This window comes from Sorex fumeus, unplaced genomic scaffold (assembly GCF_029834395.1).
Source record: "Sorex fumeus unplaced genomic scaffold, SorFum_2.1 ptg000155l, whole genome shotgun sequence".
NCBI classification, from domain to species: domain Eukaryota; kingdom Metazoa; phylum Chordata; class Mammalia; order Eulipotyphla; family Soricidae; genus Sorex; species Sorex fumeus.
In genome coordinates this window covers 2026005-2044551 of record NW_026606212.1, presented here as the reverse complement: position 1 = coordinate 2044551, position 18547 = coordinate 2026005, and the positions used below count along the sequence as shown (strand labels likewise).

Below are 18547 nucleotides of genomic sequence, written 5' to 3'. Positions count from 1 at the left end.
CTCTCTTTACAGGGCCAGAGACCCAGGACCATGGCCACCTTGGATGTAAAGGTACGTCTGTCCGTTCTGGTGGGCTCGCGACATCAGTGGTGCCCCAGTGCTGAGGAGAGAACGCTGAGAATCCTCCGGGGCTCACCGGGGTGCCGTCGTGATGGCTTCTTCTGGGCTCACCCCTGGCAGGCAGGGCTTGGGGACCACATGGGGTGCTGGGGATCAAACTTGGGTCAGCTGTGTTCAAGGCAAGTGCCCTCCCCACTGTGCTCCAGCCTTTGTCTAGTGCTTTTGCTTTGGTTTTGTCTTTTGGGGCCACTCCTGGCTGTGCTCAGGGCTGACTCCCGGCTCTGAGTTCAGGGATCACTCCTGGTGGGCTCAGGGGACCCTATGGGACGCCGGGGATCCGAGCCAAGTTGCCGTGTGCAAGACGAGCGCTCTCCCAGCTGCGCCCTGTTCTGCAGGGCCGTGTGCAGAGCTGCGGAGGCTCTGGGGAGTGCCGTGAGTGCTCCTGGCTTGGGGAGGGGGCAGCCTCACCTCAGCGGAAGAGGAAGGTCTAGGAGCACGGGCTGCTGCAGGCCCCACATCATCTCGGGGGCTTGTTCGCACAAACCTCAAACTTCCTCCCCGGCCCTGCAGAGGAAAAGCAACTACGGTTGTGCTTATTTAAGGACTTCCCTGATCTTAAAAATAGGGACCCCCAGGGAGGGGAGGGGCCCCGAGGGATTCGCAGGAGCGGCCGCACCCACTCTGACTCTGGGGGTCGTGAGTAGGGCCAGGTGACAGAGCCGGGGAGGATCCTGGAGGGGGCGTGGTCACTCCCTGTCTAAGTGTACAGCAGGGAAGGCCCTAGCCGGGCAGGTGGGCTCTTCTGGTGAGTCCCAGCACCACAGAGTTCCCTGAGCACAGAGCCAGGAGTAGCCCCCGAGCACCTCCAGGATGACCCACCCCTCCCCCCACACACCTCCCCAAAAGAACAACATCATTCTGGTTGCTAGAAAGTCCTGCTTTCTTTTTTTCTTTCTTTCTTTTTTTTTTTTTTTGACTTTATTGGGCCACAGCTGGCGATGCTCAGGGTCACTCCTGGCTCCGCACTCAGGAATTACTCCTGGAGGTGCTCAGGGGACCATATGGGATGCTGGGGATCGAACCTGGGTCAGCCGAGTGCAAGGTAAATGCCTCCCCCCCCCCCACACACACACACACTGGACTATCGCCCTGGTCCCAAAGTCGAGTTTCCCTGCCCTGCTTCTCCTCATGGCCAGCGTGTCCTGGGTAGGAAGGACGCTGGCCAGCTCGGGATGAGATCTTGGTGAGATCTTGCTTCTTCACATTGTCTCTTTGTTTGTAGTGAACATTAACATATTCTCTGCACATGATTATATGATTAAAAACAGCCCCAAACAGGTATGCGTATATTAGGGTAGACCATATGAAGCCAGCCCTGAGAGAGCTCAACAGGCTGAGTGTGGGAAAGGTGGGGCGGGGGTATACCGGGGATGTTGGTGGTGGGGAACGTGCACTGGTGGAGGGATGGGTGTTTGATCACTGTGTGATTGTAACCCAAACATGAAAGCTTGTAACTATCTCACGGTGATTCAATAACATTTTAAAAAATAAAACAAAAAACAGGTTGAGGCTGGAGCAATAGCACAGCAGGTAGGGCGTTTGCCTTGCACACGGTTGACCCGGGTTCGATTCCCAGAATCCTATATGGTCCCCTGAGCACTGCCAGGGGTAATTCCTGAGTTCAGAACCAGGAGTAACCCCTGTGCATCGCCGGGTGTGATCTAAAAAGCAAAAAAAAAAAAACAAAACACCCAGGTTGAGTGTGTGGCCCTCCTTTGATCCCTGGTACCATAGAACCCCCTGAGCACTGCTGAGCATGACTGCTGAGCACTGATCCAGGAGTAAAAACCTCTGAGCACTGTCAGTTCTGGCTCAATAAACCAAAAAAAAAAATAGGTAAACCATATGAAATACCCAGCCAGTTTGACTGAGAAAAAAGTTGCCCAAGGGGCCCCCAGAGTCACCAGTTCAGAGGATGCAGTACCATGACCCCTGCCCCAGCACCCCACCAGCAGTGCTCAGGGGATTCCAGAGCCACATCCAGAAATGATCTGAAGACTGCAGAGTACCAGGGATTGAGCCCAGACTGGGCACAGAGCAGGCATGTGCCCTGAGCCCTGCCCGCTCTGCCTGTCCAATTCCTCTGCTCTGGGACTCCTACGATCCTGGTCCTGGGTCTCCTGCTCTCTCCCTGACTCAAACGTTGATTTTTTTTCTGCGTTTGTTTTGGGACACACTCAGCAGTGCTCAGGGCTTAGTCCTGCTCTGCACTCAGGGACCTCTCCTGGCGGGGTTCAGGGGACCGTATGGGATGACGGGGATCGAATCTGGGTCTGGTGCATGCCAGATAAGCGCCTTCCCACTGCACTCTCTGGCTCCCAGAAGTGGAATTTTTCCCCCCGCTATTTCTCCAGATACTTTTCTGCCCTGGTCTCTCTCCTTCGTCTTGGGACTCCAGGTCACCTGCCTCTACCTTGCGCGCTGTTTCTCCCCCCATCCCCCCAAACACCCTCCTCCAGTCTTCTCTCTATCCCACTAGACAGTTCCTATTGCGTCGTCTACGTTCCCTGATCTCTGGTTGGTTGGTTTTGGGGCTGCACCTGGTGATGCTCCTGACTGTGTGCTCAGGGTTCCGGGAGGTGCTGGGGTCAATCGGGACCTCCCCTGACTTCTCTCCACCCCTTGTCAATGATCCCGCGCTGAGGGGGTTGCCATCCAGTGACGGTTCACTCATCTCCTGGTTGTAATTTTAGTTCTGGAAAGTCCATCTGGGTATTTGTTAGAGCTTCCATTTCCCTGAGGAAATGATCTTTTCCCATATTTCATGGTTTCCTTGAAATTCTCCCTCTCCCCAACGTATCTGTAACAACTATTTTCAAGTCTTTGCTGGCCGAGGTCTATCCATTTGCAATGAATCAGCTACTTTTTCTACTAGTTTGGGGGCCACACTTTTTTTTCTGCTTCTTTGACCAGTCATTTATTATTGTACGATGGACATTATGGATGCTCTGGGCTCCTCCCAGTAATGCCATGTTTGGGAGGGGGTCACCCCTGGGGAACTGGGGGGACAGAGGTCCCAAGATTGAACTAGGGACTCAGAATTGGAAAACTTCAAAATTGCAAATGTGTGTATGTGCGTATGTGTGTGGTTCTTGGGATTGAACCCAGGGCTTCATCCATGCAAGGCAAGTAAGCCACATTCCTGGTAAAGGGGAACCTGGCTGTGGCCGGCTCGGTGAGGTCTGCTTCTGGCCACTCTGGGATGTCTGGTAAGTCGCCTGTGTCCATGGCTGCTCTGCCCCGATTCTGGGCACTCACACTGCTCCCATCCAACCCGACTCTCTCTGGTGGCACTTTTGCTGTTTAAAATTCAGGGCAAGGGGCCGGAGCAATAGTACAGCAGGTAGGGCATTTGCCTTGCATGCTGCCGACCCAGGTTCAGCCCCTGGCATCCCATATGGTCCCCAAGCACCGCCAGGAGTAATTCCTGAGCATAGAGCCAGGAGTAACCCCTGAGCAGTGCTGGGTGTGACCCCCCCAAAAATTCAGGGCAGGCCAGTGTGGGGCGCTTTTTCTCTCTGCACGGCTTCCTTTCTCTGGAGCACTGCGGGTCCTGAGGGGGCGGGGCTCGGCCACCCTCAGCACAATGTCTGTCGCATACCTGTGGGCTGGTGCCCAGCACAGTGGGGCCCCCAGCTCCTTTCCCTCATCCTCTTGACAACTCGTGGGGAGCAAGGGAAGGTCACGCGTGTCCATTTAGAGCTGTCTGCGTGGCAGGGCTCACGGAGGGAGGAGGAGGGCGAGCCACTCGAGCGTGCCCAGAAATTTCATGATTTTGCACGTTTACACTCTGAAACGGTTTCACTCGTCCCAAAAAAAGAACGGGGCTTTTGCATGTATGGAAAATGTTTTGCATGGGCGGCATTCTCTCCACTCATCTCTAGACCTTCCTTCCGCCTCCCCACGTTGCTTCTGTCACTTCAATCCCAGCGGTTTTTGAGCCTCTGTTCAGAGCGACTTTCTGGTGCCCGGTGCCCGGGAGGGAACCGGAAACCGTCTGGCTCCTGTGGCGTTTCAGGACCATGTCCTGGGGGAGGCAGGTGGCCAGCAGAGGACAAGTGGACGCCAGCCAGCCGTGCGTGCCGTGGAGAGACGAGGAAGGGAGGGGGCACAGCATGCCCCTGGGAGGAGGGAGGTTGTCCGGGCAGGGAGAGCTTTGAGCTGAAGCCTGAGCTATGCGACAGTGAGATGGGGGCGTGGGGGTGGACATCGCCGGGAAGAGGGGACTCTGTGCGTGGGCCCAGCTTTATGGGGTTCCAGGGAGGGCTGGGCATGATCTCATTGATGTGCTAGAAAGTTCTTTCTGGTCGCTCTCTGGAGAGAGGGTGGGAGGCCCCAGAGAGCTAGAAATTACCAGCACTGGGCAGGGCAGAGAAGTGGCCATGAGAGAAATGTCTGTCTTGAAACAGTCTCTGAACAGCGCCCACAGTGTCTGGTGAGGTAAACAGGGAGCAGGAGAGAGAATCCAGGGAGTGGAAGGCCAGGCCGCTCCGGGATGGGCCGTCTGTGCTCTGTGCACTTCCCAGATGGCTGTGCAAAGGCTGGTCAGGGCCGCGCCTCGTGTCTGGAGCTCATCAAGGCCACCATCCCGGGACAGCTGTGGCGCTGAGGGACCCCCAGGAATGTAGATGCCGCCTCGGGTCCAAGTTTGGTGTAACCAATACCAAAAATGCGAGGTCTTGGGACAGAGAGAGAGAGAGAGAGAGAGAGAGAGGAGAGAGAGAGAGAGAGAGAGAGAGTGCACACACCGTGAGGGGAGAGCCTGCCTTGCACGCGGTCAGTCTGGATTTGTTTCTGACACCCCAGAGGGTCCCCCAAGCTCTTCCGGGAGTGATCCCTGAGCACTGTCAGGTGTGGCCCAGCAACGAATGTGTGAAGTTTCCTCTGAAGGACTCCAGCAAACAGCGGGGGCTAGAAGCGTCTCCTGAGTCAGGAGAGTGGAACCCCAGGTCGCGGGGAGGGGGTGTTTGGAGAAAGGGCAGTGGGGCGTGGGGACCCTTGAATGGGGCTGCGAGGTGTCGCCAGTGCCCCGGGCTTGTGCATTGAAGAAATACCCGCCATGATGGGGCACCTTTGCAGAGAACACTCTGGAACGGGGCTCTGATTCTAGCAGATGTGGCAAAGCTTCTCTTTGGAGAGTAGGGACTTCATTCAGAGACACACAAACTCCGCGGGGCCAGTTCCTTGGCTGGTGGCACCCATGCCCCTTCCTACACTCTGGGGGGGAGCCCCTGGCCTCACCCCTAATCCAGCACTGGCTGTTGTCGGCCACAAATGAAACATGGCAATGTGAGGAGCCTGTGGTGGTTCACTTGGGATTTTCCTGAGCCCGGGCCTCTGGGCTAGCTCATCTGCTTCCTCTTCCTCGCTGACACCCGTGGTCTGGGGGGGCGTCCTGCCATGAATCTATCCGGGGTGTGTCTGAGGCTTCAGGCTGGGCGGCCCCATCATCCGTGGCAGGAAGGCGGCCCCAGCTCTTAGTGAAACTCGGGGTACTTTTACTTTAGGCTCTGCCCGGCCCAGCTCTTAGCCTGGGAAGGCTCTTCCAGCATGTCGCGCGTCCTATGAGGGTCCTTTATGCCTGGGGACCTTGGGGGCCCTGCAGGACGATCGCGTGGGTCCAGCCACAGACAGGCCTGCCAGGGGTTTCCTGTTGCTTCACAGGCCCGCGTCCCTGGAGTCCAAAAATACAATCACGAGAAACCGCCGTGACCCAGTGCCTGCGCCGCTCCCCGTCGGCGCGGGGGTGGCGGGGTAGGGTGGGGGGTCCCGGCGGGCCGCCCCGCCCAGCGCTGCCTCCCTGTCCCCTACCAGGCAGCCACCCGCAGGGCCAAGGCGGCTGGCAGCACCGAGAGGATGAGCAAGTTCCTGCGGCACTTCACCGTGGCGGGGGACGACTACCACACCTGGAACTTCAACTACAAGAAGTGGGAGAATGAGGAGGAGGAAGACGAGGAGGAGCCCTCGACGGCCACGGCGGAGGAGGGCAGAGGGGCCGCCGCCCCCGCCCAGCCTGGGCCCCGGCCCCCAGCACAGTTCAGAACCTCCCTGAGGAAGCTCTTCAGTTCTCACCGCTTTCAGGTAAGGTGGGCCGAGCCCCCCGGGGCCCGAGGCGTGGGCACCCGTCTCTGCCACCACCCCCTCGCTCATGGCGCCCCGCACCCACCCGTCTGTCCCAGCCAGGTCGCCTGTTGTTGAGGGGAAAAAATGAGTCGTGATGAAAAGTCCCCTAAATATCCAGCACCTGTCGACAGACTGCGCGTCCCCGCCAAGGCTGCCCCCCCATGGTGCTGGCTGAGAGCGGCCAAACCCCCAAGACCGCCCCCAGGTCCCCCAGCAGGTGGGAAATGTGCAGAGCACCTCAACCCAGGAGGCCGAGAGCAGACTGGGGTCCCCGCTAGTTGGGGGAGGGCGGGAGGGCTGGAGGGCAGCTTCTGGATGTTTCCCATCTGCAAGGGGTGAGAAGGTTCTGGAACTTGAGCGTGGCAAGGAGCTTGTGAATGGGCTTCATGCCCTTCATGCCACTGAGCTTCATGCCAGCGTCGAGGTGGGGAATTTTATAAGGCAAATCGGTTCACAGCCCCTCAGCAAATCGTCGAAGCAGGAGCCGGGGCCAGGCAGTGGCCCAGCAGGCCGTGGGGGCCCCTGGCACCCACACGTGGCGCCGGCGCTGGCAGCCTGTGCTGTGGGGTGACAGAGAAAGATTGGCCAGGCTCAGCCGCTGCCCAGTCAGGTGCGGGCACCAGCAGGAACAGAAAACGCCCCGTGTGGAAGGACCTGCAGCCAGGCGAGTCCTTGGCTCCATGACTGGGAAGGACAGAGACGGCTGAGCCAGTGACCCCTCCAAGCTGTACCCCCAGACCCTGGCGCCCAGCAGGCGGCATCGCCTTCTCTGCTACCTCTGTCCTGCCCATGGAGCCACTCCTGGGCACGGTGCGCCTCACCCCCCCTCCTCGGTTTCTCTCCCGCGGGCTGACAGGCCGCCTCCCCCCACCCCCACCCCCTCCGTGCCGCCCCCGTGACAGGAGAGGAAAGTTGCTATTAAGCCATCGGGGCTGAAATCCCAAACCCCCAATTTCAGGCGCAGAAGGAAGCAGCCAGCTGCCGGGTGCCCCGGCCGCCCCCTCAAGGAGGAGCCCTCCCCCGCCCCCCCACCCCCTGCTGGGACCCCCCAGGGAGGCTTCTCTTGGGGAACAAGTCGCTTCTTAGCACCTGCTGTTGTTAGGAGGCAAGGGGGTGGGGTGCGGGGGTTTGGTGGGGATGCCCCGGTCATGGGGGGAGTCGCTGGGGGGGGCGGGGGGAGGGGGCTTCCAGAACGGGCCGACGGATGCTGATTCCGAGAAGCAACTTTCCACGTGGCTCGGAGTTGGCCGACACGGAGGCCCAAGTGGAGGCTTGAGGAGGGGCCGTTGAGCTAACGGGTCTGGGGCACCTCGGGAGTGTTCTGCAAGGGAGAAGGCTCTGGAAGGTTCTGCATGGGCCGACAGGAGGCAGGCCAGGCTGGATGTGGGTGGGAGTGGGGATACTGCCCCCGCAGAGGCAGTGCTGGGGCTTTGCGCGCAGAAGCTTCTGGAATCCCTTTTGGGGCTGTGTCTCCTTCTGCTCCCCCGGACGCGAAGTGGGGGGCCCAGCACCAGGGACTGTCTGGGGTTTGGCGGATCCTGAGGGCCCAGGAACAACTTTCCTCGCCTGCTCGCTGTGGCTGGACACCCACCCCTGGGCGCGGAGGCCCCTTCCCGGCAATGCTGAGCCCAGGAGGACTGGGGGGGTGACTAGGATGGGGTGAGGGACAGGGAGTCTCCTCCCAACCCCGCCAGCTGTTCTGCCCTGGGCATTTCGGCTAACTCGGCTTCCCAAATCCTCAGCATTTTTTTTAGTGTTAATTTTTTACTCTATTGAATTGCCCTGAGATAGAGCATTAAAAAGCTGTTCATGATTGGGTTTCAGTCATAGAATGTTCCAGCAACACCCATCCTTTCACCAGTGTAATTTGCCAACACCAGTGTCGCCAGTTTTCCTCTCCCCCTGCCCCCAACCCTCTCCCCAACACACAACCCAACCTGTCTGTATGGCAGGCACATCTCTCTCTTTCTTTCTTTCTCTCTCTCTCTCTCGGCATTACGGTTTGCAATACAGATGCTGAAAGGTTATCATTATATCCCTTTACCTACTTTCAACACTCAATTCTTGTCCAGAGTGATCATTTCCAACTACTATTTCATACTGGACCCTCCTCTGTCCTATCTACCTTCCACCCCTGACACCCTTGTCCATTTTCCCTGGCCTTGGATATTAGTTTCATACTTTTTTTTTATATCCCATAAATAAATGCAGACATTCTCTGTCTTGTCCCTCCTTCTGACTCATTTCACTCAGCACAACTCCATTTATAGGCAAATTTCATGACCTCATTTTTTCCTAACAGCTGCGTAATATTCCATTGTGTAGATGTACCATAATTTCTTCATCCATTTATCTGTTCTCGGGCACTTAGGTTGTTTCCGGCTTCTGGCTATTGCGAATAGCGTGCAGTGAACATAGAAGTACAGATGGCACTTCTGCTGTGTGGTTTTGGACCCCCAGGGTAACAAATCCTCGGCATGTTGGTCAGAAAAACTGAATAGGGCTGGCAATGTGGATTTAATTGCTGCAATAATTAGTTATAGCTTGAAATTGGCAGGAGGTGGGGGAGGGGGTCCTTCCACATAGGCTGAGGGGTGATCGTGCCAGGCCTCCTGTCTCGGTGCCTGGGACCCAGGTTTGATGCCTGTGAGGGAGTTGGTTGGTTCTGCTGTGAGCTGGCAAGTCCAGGGCCTCAGAGACCTGTTGCAGAACAGGGTTTGCCATTTTGTGACTTTCCTTCGGGTGAGATCTATGTAACTAATCATTTCAAAGTGAGTAGTTCAGTGACATCTAGTGCGTTCACAGGGTGGTCTCGCTATCCCATCACTCCTTAGTTGAGAAAAATTTTCACATCCCATAGGCTGCCCTGGAACCCCGAACCAGTTACGCCTTAGCCTCTGTATCTCAGTGGATTCGCCTGTTCTGCTCATCAGCCAAGTCACAGACCCTCTATCAGCCAAGTCACAGACCCTCTGCTCTGTCGGATTCTTTCCCGGACAGCCGGTCACCAGGGTGCCTCCCCTTCACGGCCCCTTCCCGGCACAGTCCGTTTCTAATACTCCCTGTCTTGGTATTAAGAAGCTCTCAGCTCCCAGGGCCAGAGCGATAGCACAGTGGGTAGTGCTTGCATGCGGCCGACCTGGGTTCAATCCCCAGCATCCCATAGGGTCCCCCAAGCACCGCCAGGAGTAATTCCTGAGTGCAAAGCCAGGAGTAACCCCTGAGCATTGCTGGGAGTGACCCAAAAAGAAAAAAAAAAGAAGCTCTCAGCTCCCTCGGGCTCCTCAGACCAAGGATGAAGGATGAAAGGGGACAGTCACTCGAGGACTGAACCTCTCTCAGGCCCCTGGGTGTGGAGAGATGTGAAACTTCATTCCGAAGCAGCTTACCTCAAGTTTCATAGCAGACCCCCGCATCAGATGCTTTATTAGACCCCCGCATCAGATGCTTTATTTAGTTATCTTTTTGCACCCTACCCCACCCCCCCACACACATTTATTTATTTGAATGCTGGGTTTACAAAATTGTTCATGGTGATTTGTTCCAGGCATTCAATATTCCAACTCCAAACCCACCACCACCGTCACCTTCCCTCCACCACTGTCTCCATTTTCCCAGCCACCCCTCAAGCCTGCCTCCGTAGCAGGCCCACAGTAACTTATTTTATATTGCTTGTTACTAATAAATTGCTAAGAGAATGATCAAAAAATATCTCCTTAAAGAAAACTAGTGAAAATTGTTGTATCTCACCATGGGGACATCAAGTCTTTGTCGGAGGGATTACTAAGATGTTACAAGTTAAGCCTTCTGTGTTAGTTTTTTGGTTAGTGAAACTGGTTGGCTTCTGCGTTACATCCCATCCAATCTGATGTGCCCCGACTGGGATGTCAGTGTCATAGAGTTTGGAGATGTCACATGGCAGTGAATGTAGCTGTTGCACTCCAGGGAAGCCAGAATGTTTAACTGGATGGTTTAACTCCAGCTGGAGTTAAATTTTTGTTTTTTGGGTTACACCCAGCGATACTCCAAAGTTACTCCTGCCTCTGCACTCAGGAATTAGTCCTGGCAGTGCTCAGGTGACCATATGGGATGCCGGAGATTGAAACTAGGTTGGCCACGTGCAAGGCAAACACCCTCTCCAACCCAACTACTGATCCAACCCCCGGAGTAAAATTTTTTGGTTTTTTTCTTTTTTTTGCTTTTTGGGTCACACCTGGTGATGCTCAGGGGTTACTCCTGGTTCATGTACTCAGGAATTACTCACGGCAGTGCTCAAAGGACCATATGGGATGCTGGGAATCGAACCCGAGTCAGCCGCGTGCAAGGCAAACATCCAACCAGCTGTGCTATCGCTCCAGCACCTGGAGTTAAATTTTTAACTGGGCAGCAGCTTCGGGTGTGGGTGTGACTGTCAGGGCTTCCAGAGGTGCAGGCAGGTGGGTGGAGGTATCCTGTCTCAACCCCGAGAAGGCCTTGAGCTCTCAGTCATAGGAACCCGTGCACCTGAATTTTGGCAGGTTGAGTTCTCTGTAGGCTCAGTCCTGAGGTAATGGAGTCTGGCCAGAGGCATGGCGGCCACTTTGGAGTGTAGGAGCAAGTGACTGCTGGGGCTTTGTTTGGGCAGGCACTGACGTTGAGAGTGCCCTGGAGGTCTCAGCCAGGGACTGGTGTCAAAGAAATTTTTGTGGCTAGTAGATGTCTTCCAAGATTTACTTATGATTCTCCGGAACAAGGCCAGTAGGTGAGCTTCCATGGCAGCTAGTTGGTTGGTGGGAGCTTTGATCGCTGCCACAATCAGCCACAGTTCGGGATGGTCACAAGGCGAAGGAGGCCATACTCGGACTGAGCCGTTTTGTCTCAGCCTGAACTGCTGACACTGGCAGACCACGGCTGATTGATTGCGAGGGTCAGATTCCCCCTCCTGGGAACCTAAGAGACACGGCCTGGAGAAGAAATGATGGTCCAGAGTGGCTGAGGCCAGCGAGGAGACACGCTGTGAACCCCCCCCCCCCCGAATGCCTCAGTGCTGCTGCCTCTCTGGCTGCCAGACCACTGTGCGACCCTCGCTGACCCCAGCCAGGCCCCCACATCTCCCTCCACCCCCGGTTATGGAGCCTGCACGCCCCTCCCCCACCATGGCAATTCCCCTCCCTTGCAGAACCCCAGCCCTCTGCACCCAAAGGGACCGCCCTGCCGCTGGCAAGCTGTTCTGTGCAGGGTGGGCATCTCTGCCGCCCGAGTACCCAAGGCGGCCAGGCTTCGAGTTCCTTTCCCGATGGCACTCTGAGGCTGAGCGTTTCCAGCTCTTCAACTGTGCACTTGCTCTAGGCGTGAGACAGCCCCAGACATAGAAAAGGGGAAACTCTGGGGGAACTTGTTGTTCTTGGTTTTGCCACAAGAGCTGACTGGTTTGGTTTGAGAGTGAGAAGGAGCTGGTCAGCTGAAAGGCCCCTGTGGGGTCAGGCAACCCTGGCACGGGTGGTGGGTGGAGATGACCTGGTGGTCCTCATGCCCCCCCTTGGCCCGCAGGTCATCATCATCTGCCTGGTGGTTCTGGACGCGCTGCTGGTGCTCGCCGAGCTCATCCTGGACCTGAAGATCATCCAGCCCGACAGGAACAACTATGCTGCCAGGGTAAAGTGTCCGCCCTGAGCTGGGGCAGTGGGGGGAGAAGCACGACCTGGCTGGGGGGCTCGCGAGGTACTTCTAGTCCCTGAGCAGAGAAAACGCTTCCGCCCGTGCACGCGGGAAGTCGCCACAGCGGATGCGTCCCTGAGAGCTCATGTCACCCGGCTCTCCTGGCCCAGGTTCTTGGGGATCCCCACCTGCTCCCCATCCACACTGACTGCCCGCGCCAGTCCTGGACACTCTCCCAAGAGTGGCAGGTGCCCCCAAACAGACCTCATGGCCAGCAGCAGCACCGTGGGAAGTTGGGTCTCGAAGCAGCTGCCGCACTGCCTTTGGACAACGGAATTCTCCTTTGATTCTGGGGCTCCCGTTTCAGAGTCCCGCTCCTCCCTGCCGCCCAACTCCGCTCTCCACACGCCCAGGGAAACGCCCTGTTGTACTGGCTCTCGTGCCTTCTCGCTTCTTTTTATGACTTTTTCTATACTTCTCTTGACATCCTTTAACACCTAAATATTTAGCTCTTTTTTTTTCTTTTTGGGTTACACCAAGCAATGGCCAGGGGTTACTCCTGGCTCTGTACTCAGGAATTACTCCTGGTGGTGCTCAGGGGACCATATGGGATGTCGGGGATTGAACCCTGGTAGGCTGGGGACAAGGCAAGCACCCTACCTGCTGTACTACCACTCCATACCAACACCTAAATATTTGTGTCTGGCCATTTCAAAGTCAGACATCAAGGCACTGCGCTCCTAAATACTTCGGTGTGTCTAAGAACCATAATTACCTCTGATGTTCTCATAAAAAAAATCAATATCCCCAGTTAAAGTCAGTAACAGCCTGCTTGTATTCTAATTTCCTCATTTGTCCCAAGAATGTCTTTTTAATTTTATTTATTTATTTAACTTTATTTTGCATTTTGGGTCACACCCAGCGATGCACAGGGGTTACTCCTGGCCATGCTCGGGGGACCATATGGGATGTTGGGAATCGAACCCGGGTCGGGCCGTGTGCAAGGCAAATGCCCTACCCGCTGTGCTATCACTCCGGCCCCCTTAATTTTATTTTTTATTTACTTATTTGGCTTTTTGGGGCCACACCCAGTGGCACTCCTGATTCTTCACTTGGGAATCATTCCCGGCAGTGCTGGGGTATCCTAGGGGATGCCAGGGATTGAACCTGGGTTGGCTGCATACAAAGCAAATGCCCTACCTGCTGTATTTTGCTCTGGTCCCAAGAATGCCTTTTTTAAAAAAGAGGGTGAGACCACACTGTGCTTAGGGGGCCAGGGTCACTCCCAGTTGTGCTTGGGGGCCACCAGCCCATACCGAGTCCAGGCGGGCTGTGCTTGGGACCACACTCAAATGTGTTCCTGGGGGCTGTGCAGAGAGAGGGCCCCCTGCACTCTTTCCCCGCCCCTCAGTGTGTCTGTACATTCTCCCTGCCTGACTGCACCCGTAGGGGTAGGGTGCGCTCGTGCCTTCTCGCCCCACTTCCCCCCAACACCTGGGGGCTGGTGTCCTTTTATTAAGAAAAACCTCCGCGTGGTGAGTGGAGCCCATGCATGTATGTCTTCCTGCCCTGTGGGTTCTTCCGCGCTTCACTGTTCGCACTCACGGTCACGGTGCCCGTACTGACAGCTGAGTCCTGTGTGCAAGTCCCTGGCCAGCTTCCTGCTGCCTCTGGATGTCCCCACTGACTGTCCTTCCCTGTCCCTGCCCAGAAAGGTCCCTTTTGTTAAGATCGCTCTCTGCAAAGCAAGAGGTGGAAACTCGTTCCACTCACTGGTGATGGTTTCTGGCCAGAGCCTGCGGTCAGCTGCTGGGTCAGTCTCCAGTCTTTTGTTCCGCAGCCCCTGGTGGCTGGGACTCTCCTCACGGGCATCTGTGCCTGCCTGAGCTCCAGCTGCGGGATTTGCTCCTCTGGGCAGAACCGCGAGGCCCAGCACCTGGTGAATTTGCTGTCTTAGCCCTGGCCCGCCCCCTCACTCGGCCCAGCTGCCGTGGGGACCAGCCGGGCCTCTCACCGTGACTCCTGTCCCTGCAGGTGTTCCACTACCTGAGCATCGCCATCCTGACCCTTTTCATGATGGAGATTTTCTTCAAAATATTCGTCTTCCGCCTCGAGTTCTTCCACCACAAGTTTGAGATCCTGGACACCATCGTGGTGGTGGTGTCCTTTGTCCTGGACATCGTCCTCGTGTTCTGGGAGCACGAGTTTGAGGCCCTCAGTCTGCTCATCCTGCTGCGGCTGTGGCGGGTGGCACGGATCGTTAATGGTAGGTGCCCTGCGTCCGGGGGTGGCGGGGGGGGCTGTTCCAGGATGGGGCGCCCTCCAGCCGCGCCCCCTCAGGGACCCTCGGGGAGAGGCAGGGCTGCTTGCGCATGCGTATCAGGAGGCCTTGCGCACCTGCATCGTGAAAGGGACCTGGAGGGACTGGAGAAACAGTTCAGCGGGGAGGGCACTGGCCGTGCACACAGCTGACCCGGGTTCAATACCCAGCACCCCATAATCCCCCGAGCACCTCCCAGAGTAATTTCTGAGTAACTCTGAGCATTGCCAGATGTGGCCCCCAAAACAAAAGAAAAACAAAGGGAACTGGAAAGCAGAGACTGATACATGGTCCCCTCCTGGCTTGGTTCCCATGTCTCCCGTTTCTGATTGGGGTTTCCTTAGCATGTGTTCACAAACCCCATCACTCCTCAGGACGGGCCCGTCCCAATGGGGTGCCAGTCAGCTTCTCCGCTCAGAAGCCACGCATGCTGAGGCACGTGCCTTCTGAGGACGTGCCGCTTTCCTGGGATCACCTGTTCACCTGTTGACCGTGAACGGCTGCTTTACCACCCTCCGCGGGAAGTCCTATCCCCAGCACAGCCCCTGCGGGAGCCAGGACAAGCTGGCTTCACGTGGACAGAGGGTCCCTGGTTATTTAAACGTCCCCAGTGCACTGGACCGGTCAGGGTTGCTAGAATGCTGTGAACCTGCTGAGTCAGTCATTTTTGTTGGGGAAGGGGTGCTTCCGGGGGCACCCTTTCTGCCAGGAGTTTCAGTGTGACAGCTTGATGGTGCGGTGTGGTGATGGCCTGATGCTCGGGGCCCATAAAGGCCATCCAGGCAGTACCCAAGGGACCCCAGGCTATACCTGGCAGAGTTCAAGGGGCTGCACGGTGCCGGGACTGAGCTGGGATGGGCCACCTGTGAGGCGGGCTTCAGGCCGCTGTTTGCTCTGTCCCATCAGAAAGCTCAGGGACACACACACACACACACACACACACACACACACACACACACGGCTGCATCCTGCGTACGAGCTCACATATTTTGATTTCTGCATTCATGGCCACATGTTTGTGGTGTGCCAGTCATGCGGCATTGTGATGCCAGGGCTCCCAGTGGCAGTGCCACCGTGCCAGGGCAGTGCTGGGGACCCAGCTCGGGGTCTCGTGTGGCAGGGCAGATGCTTTGCCATCAGGCTGTGCTTGGGCCAGTGTTTCTTGGTCTTACCTTGACCGTGGCGTCCTTCTGACCTTCCTACACCCTCTCCATTTTACCAGCAGCCCCCTAGCCTCTTGTTGTGACCCCTCAATTAACCTTCAGGGAGGCTTCAGTCCCCCTGAGAAATGTGCCTGGGCCTCTTCAGTTTATTTGGGGGGGGTGGCGGCATGCGGGGGGTTGTGCCACACCTGGAGGATTACTCCTGGCAGGCTCTGGGGACCATATGGGGTGCTGGGAATCAAACCCAGGTTGGCTGCTTGCAAGATAAGCACTGTCCTACCCTCATGCTCCAAGGCCACCCCCTTTGGTTTTCTTAGAGAGGTGGAGAAACTGGGAGGCAGAGAGCGAGCACAGGAGTTAGATGTTTGCCTCGCACACAGCCGGCCCATTCCAAGTCTGGCAGCGCATATGGTGCTCTGAGCACTGCCAGGAGTAAGCCCTGAGCACCACTGGGTGTGGCCCCAAAACAAACCAAAAAAGGAGTGTGGTGAGAGGTGTGGGGTTTTTCTGCAGTGCTCCCAGGCTGACCTGGGACCCGCACATTAAGGCCTGTGCAGCACCCTTGGGTGCTATCTGGAGAGACGGTGGGTCTGTTCTTCCTGGCAGACACCCAGGTTCCCGCCCGCTGCCCCCCAGTGTGCGCCCTACCAGTGAGGGGCGTGTCTCCTTGGCGGTGGGCTATGTAATGCTCTGGGGTCTCTCTGGGCCCTCAGGCCCTGTAGCACACTCATTTGGGTCCTGTGGCTCCTAGTAAAGTGCTCATGCTGATTATCTCATTCATCGGACAGGAAAAGGCGCTGTCTGACTGAGATAGATAAACTAGTGATTATAAGTCTCTTTTGAACTCATTACCCCACTGTGAAACTTCCATTTCTTAACCCCCTCCACCAAAACAAAAAACAAAACACAACAGAGGTGTAAGACTTGTCCATTTCCTTTGTCTCAGCGTGGCAGGGCTGGGGAGGCTGGTCGATGGCTGTTACTGTGCCACTGACAAACCTTTTTTTGTTTTGCTTTCTGGGACACACCCGGCGATGCTCAGGGACTCTTCCTGGCTCTGCACTCAGGAATTACTGCTGGCGGTGCTGGGGGACCATATGGGATGCCTGGGATGGAACCTGGGTCAGCCGTGTGCAAGGCCAACGCCCCACCCAGGCGTGTTATGTGTGGGGCGTATTATGTGTGCTATCTCTCTGGCCCCACCACTGTCAAACTTCATGCGACACGGATGGGCTGGGCCGCCCAAAACCACAGCAGCCAGCCACGAAGGCACGCATGCATGTAGATGCCAGGGGCCGCCGCGCTCACGCCTTCTTGGGGAGGGACAGGCAGCTCTGGGCAGCATGAGCATTTGGGGGCCATCCAGTGAGGCCCAGACCCCAGACCTTCGTCTGTCGAGGTCTCCTTTTGGCTTGACACTGTGAGGCTGCAGCTGCGGGGGAAGGAAGGGTCCCAGCCCACTCTGGGCGCCCCGTCGGCCCGTGTGCAAGTGGTACACAGCTGCCAAGCACCGGTGCTGGGAGGAACGAGGGTGGCAGGCAGGGGCTGCGCACATGGCAGGTCAGGGATCTTTTTATTTTTTGGTTTGGGGGCCACACCTGGCAGTGCTCAGGGGTGACTTCTGGCTCTGCACTCTGGAATCTGCTTGGGGGACGGCACAGGATACCGGGTCAGCAGCTTGCCAGACAAGCGCCCTGCCCGCCATCCTGTCTCTCCAGCCCCAAGGACCATCTCGGGGCTCTCCCAGCCTGAGCAGCCAGAGAAGCGTTTGGCTCAGCGCGGCCATGACCTTCCACACCAGATGCCTTGGCGATGGCTCTTCCCTGGGGGGAACATCTGACGGGAAGCCAGGTTCTCTTTCCAGAGCTGAGACCCAGGCCTCTTTTCCAGGGATAATCATCTCCGTTAAGACGCGCTCAGAACGGCAACTGCTCCGGTTAAGGCAGCTGAATGCGCAGCTGGCGGCCAAGATTCAACACCTCGAGTTCAGCTGCACAGAGAAGGTAATCAGAGTCCTGGGGGATGCCCATCGGTCACCAGGCCTGGCGCCCCTGGTCCTTTCAGTCAGAGCCCAGGGGTCACCTCCTTCCCAAGCGTCTCACCAGGCCCCAGGGTACCCCAGGTCTCGCGGCCACGGCTCACAGTTTGGGCCTTCCTCTACTCTTGTACCAACAGGAGCAAGAAATTGAGCGGCTGAACCAGTTGCTGAGACAGCATGGGCTGGTGGGCGACGTGAGCTAGGCACCCGGCCTCCTGGCGTGGCTCCCGCGGGGACAGGCCTCTGGAAGGCCCGAGCTCCTCTCTGGCTGGGAGAGTTCCCCGTCCCGCACCCGAAACCCTGCGTCTCGTTCAACACTTGACTCTTGCTTCAAGCTGAACAAAGCTGGCCGGTGACTTAGCCGCGACTCTGAGCTCGTCCCACCAACTGCTTCTCGAACTTTCAGGTCTTGTCCCTGGAAAGGAGAGAGAAAGGACCACTCCCTTGGCCTCCAGCCCACTGTGGACACCTTGATCCCGCCCCGCTCGCCTCCCCAGGGCCGGGGTTCCCAGCTGGGGCCCCTCCTCTCCCTCTGGCATCCTCCAGCTTCTAGCTGGCTCCACCCAGTTCTGCCCCCTGACAACATTTTTCTCAATTACCGTCCAATTAACATATAAATAAGCCCTCTCCTTCCCAGGGGCCCTCCTACTAGATTCTTCCCAGCTTCAGCTGCTCTGCGGGTCCCTGGCCAGCCTCCCGTGGGAGAGCCAGCTAGCTTCAGCGCCTGGCAGAGACGCGGCAATTAGCCCAGACTCCACTATAATTAACGTGGCATTTGGGGAAAGAGCCCTCAGGAGGTCTCGTGTGCGCACGATTTCCTGCCATAGTTGCTATTTTTATACGCAAGCAAGACCTGAAAAGGAAAGAAAACCTGAACTACAAACAATGACTTTTTTTTTTTTTAAATAACTCACATCAAGGAGGCGATGGATAAACGGGATAAACCCGCAGAGCCTGCACCAGTTCAGGGCTGTTCTCAGCCTTCTCAAAGGCGCCACCTGGTTTCCACTTCGGTGGAGAGTAGCAGAATCAAAGATGCCCCAGACCATAAAAAGTCAAACCCAAAAGAATAAAATTTCCAAAAGGTAAAAAGGAGGGAATGCGTGGCTCGAGGAGGCCGTCTGCTTTGGGGGCAGCCTCTCCGGG

The 18547-nt window shown here is 56.8% G+C and overlaps 2 protein-coding genes across 3 annotated transcripts in view; one reads left to right on the top strand and one right to left on the bottom strand.

Moving 5' to 3' along the window:
* On the top strand, positions 1-18300 carry HVCN1 (hydrogen voltage gated channel 1). Its single transcript, XM_056107147.1, has 6 exons — positions 1-51; positions 5935-6201; positions 11773-11877; positions 13915-14146; positions 17254-17366; positions 17539-18300. Exons 1-6 carry the CDS (start codon positions 31-33, stop codon positions 17602-17604), a joined length of 804 nt encoding a protein of 267 aa, XP_055963122.1. The 5' UTR covers positions 1-30; the 3' UTR covers positions 17605-18300.
* TCTN1 (tectonic family member 1) overlaps positions 17155-18547 on the bottom strand; it is a 21860-nt gene continuing 20467 nt past the window's right edge. For both annotated transcript variants that reach the window (XM_056107144.1, XM_056107145.1), the window contains exon 15: positions 17155-17816. The gene's annotated coding sequence lies outside the window, so the exon portion shown is untranslated. The remainder of the gene's footprint in view (positions 17817-18547) is intronic.

Coding starts and splice junctions, on each gene's coding strand:
- HVCN1 (XM_056107147.1), top strand. CDS start 31: ATGGCCACCTTGGATGTAAAG. Junction 14,147..17,253: donor GGTGGCACGGATCGTTAATG/GTAGGTGCCCTG, acceptor CCTCTTTTCCAG/GGATAATCATCTCCGTTAAG. Junction 17,367..17,538: donor AGTTCAGCTGCACAGAGAAG/GTAATCAGAGTC, acceptor TTGTACCAACAG/GAGCAAGAAATTGAGCGGCT.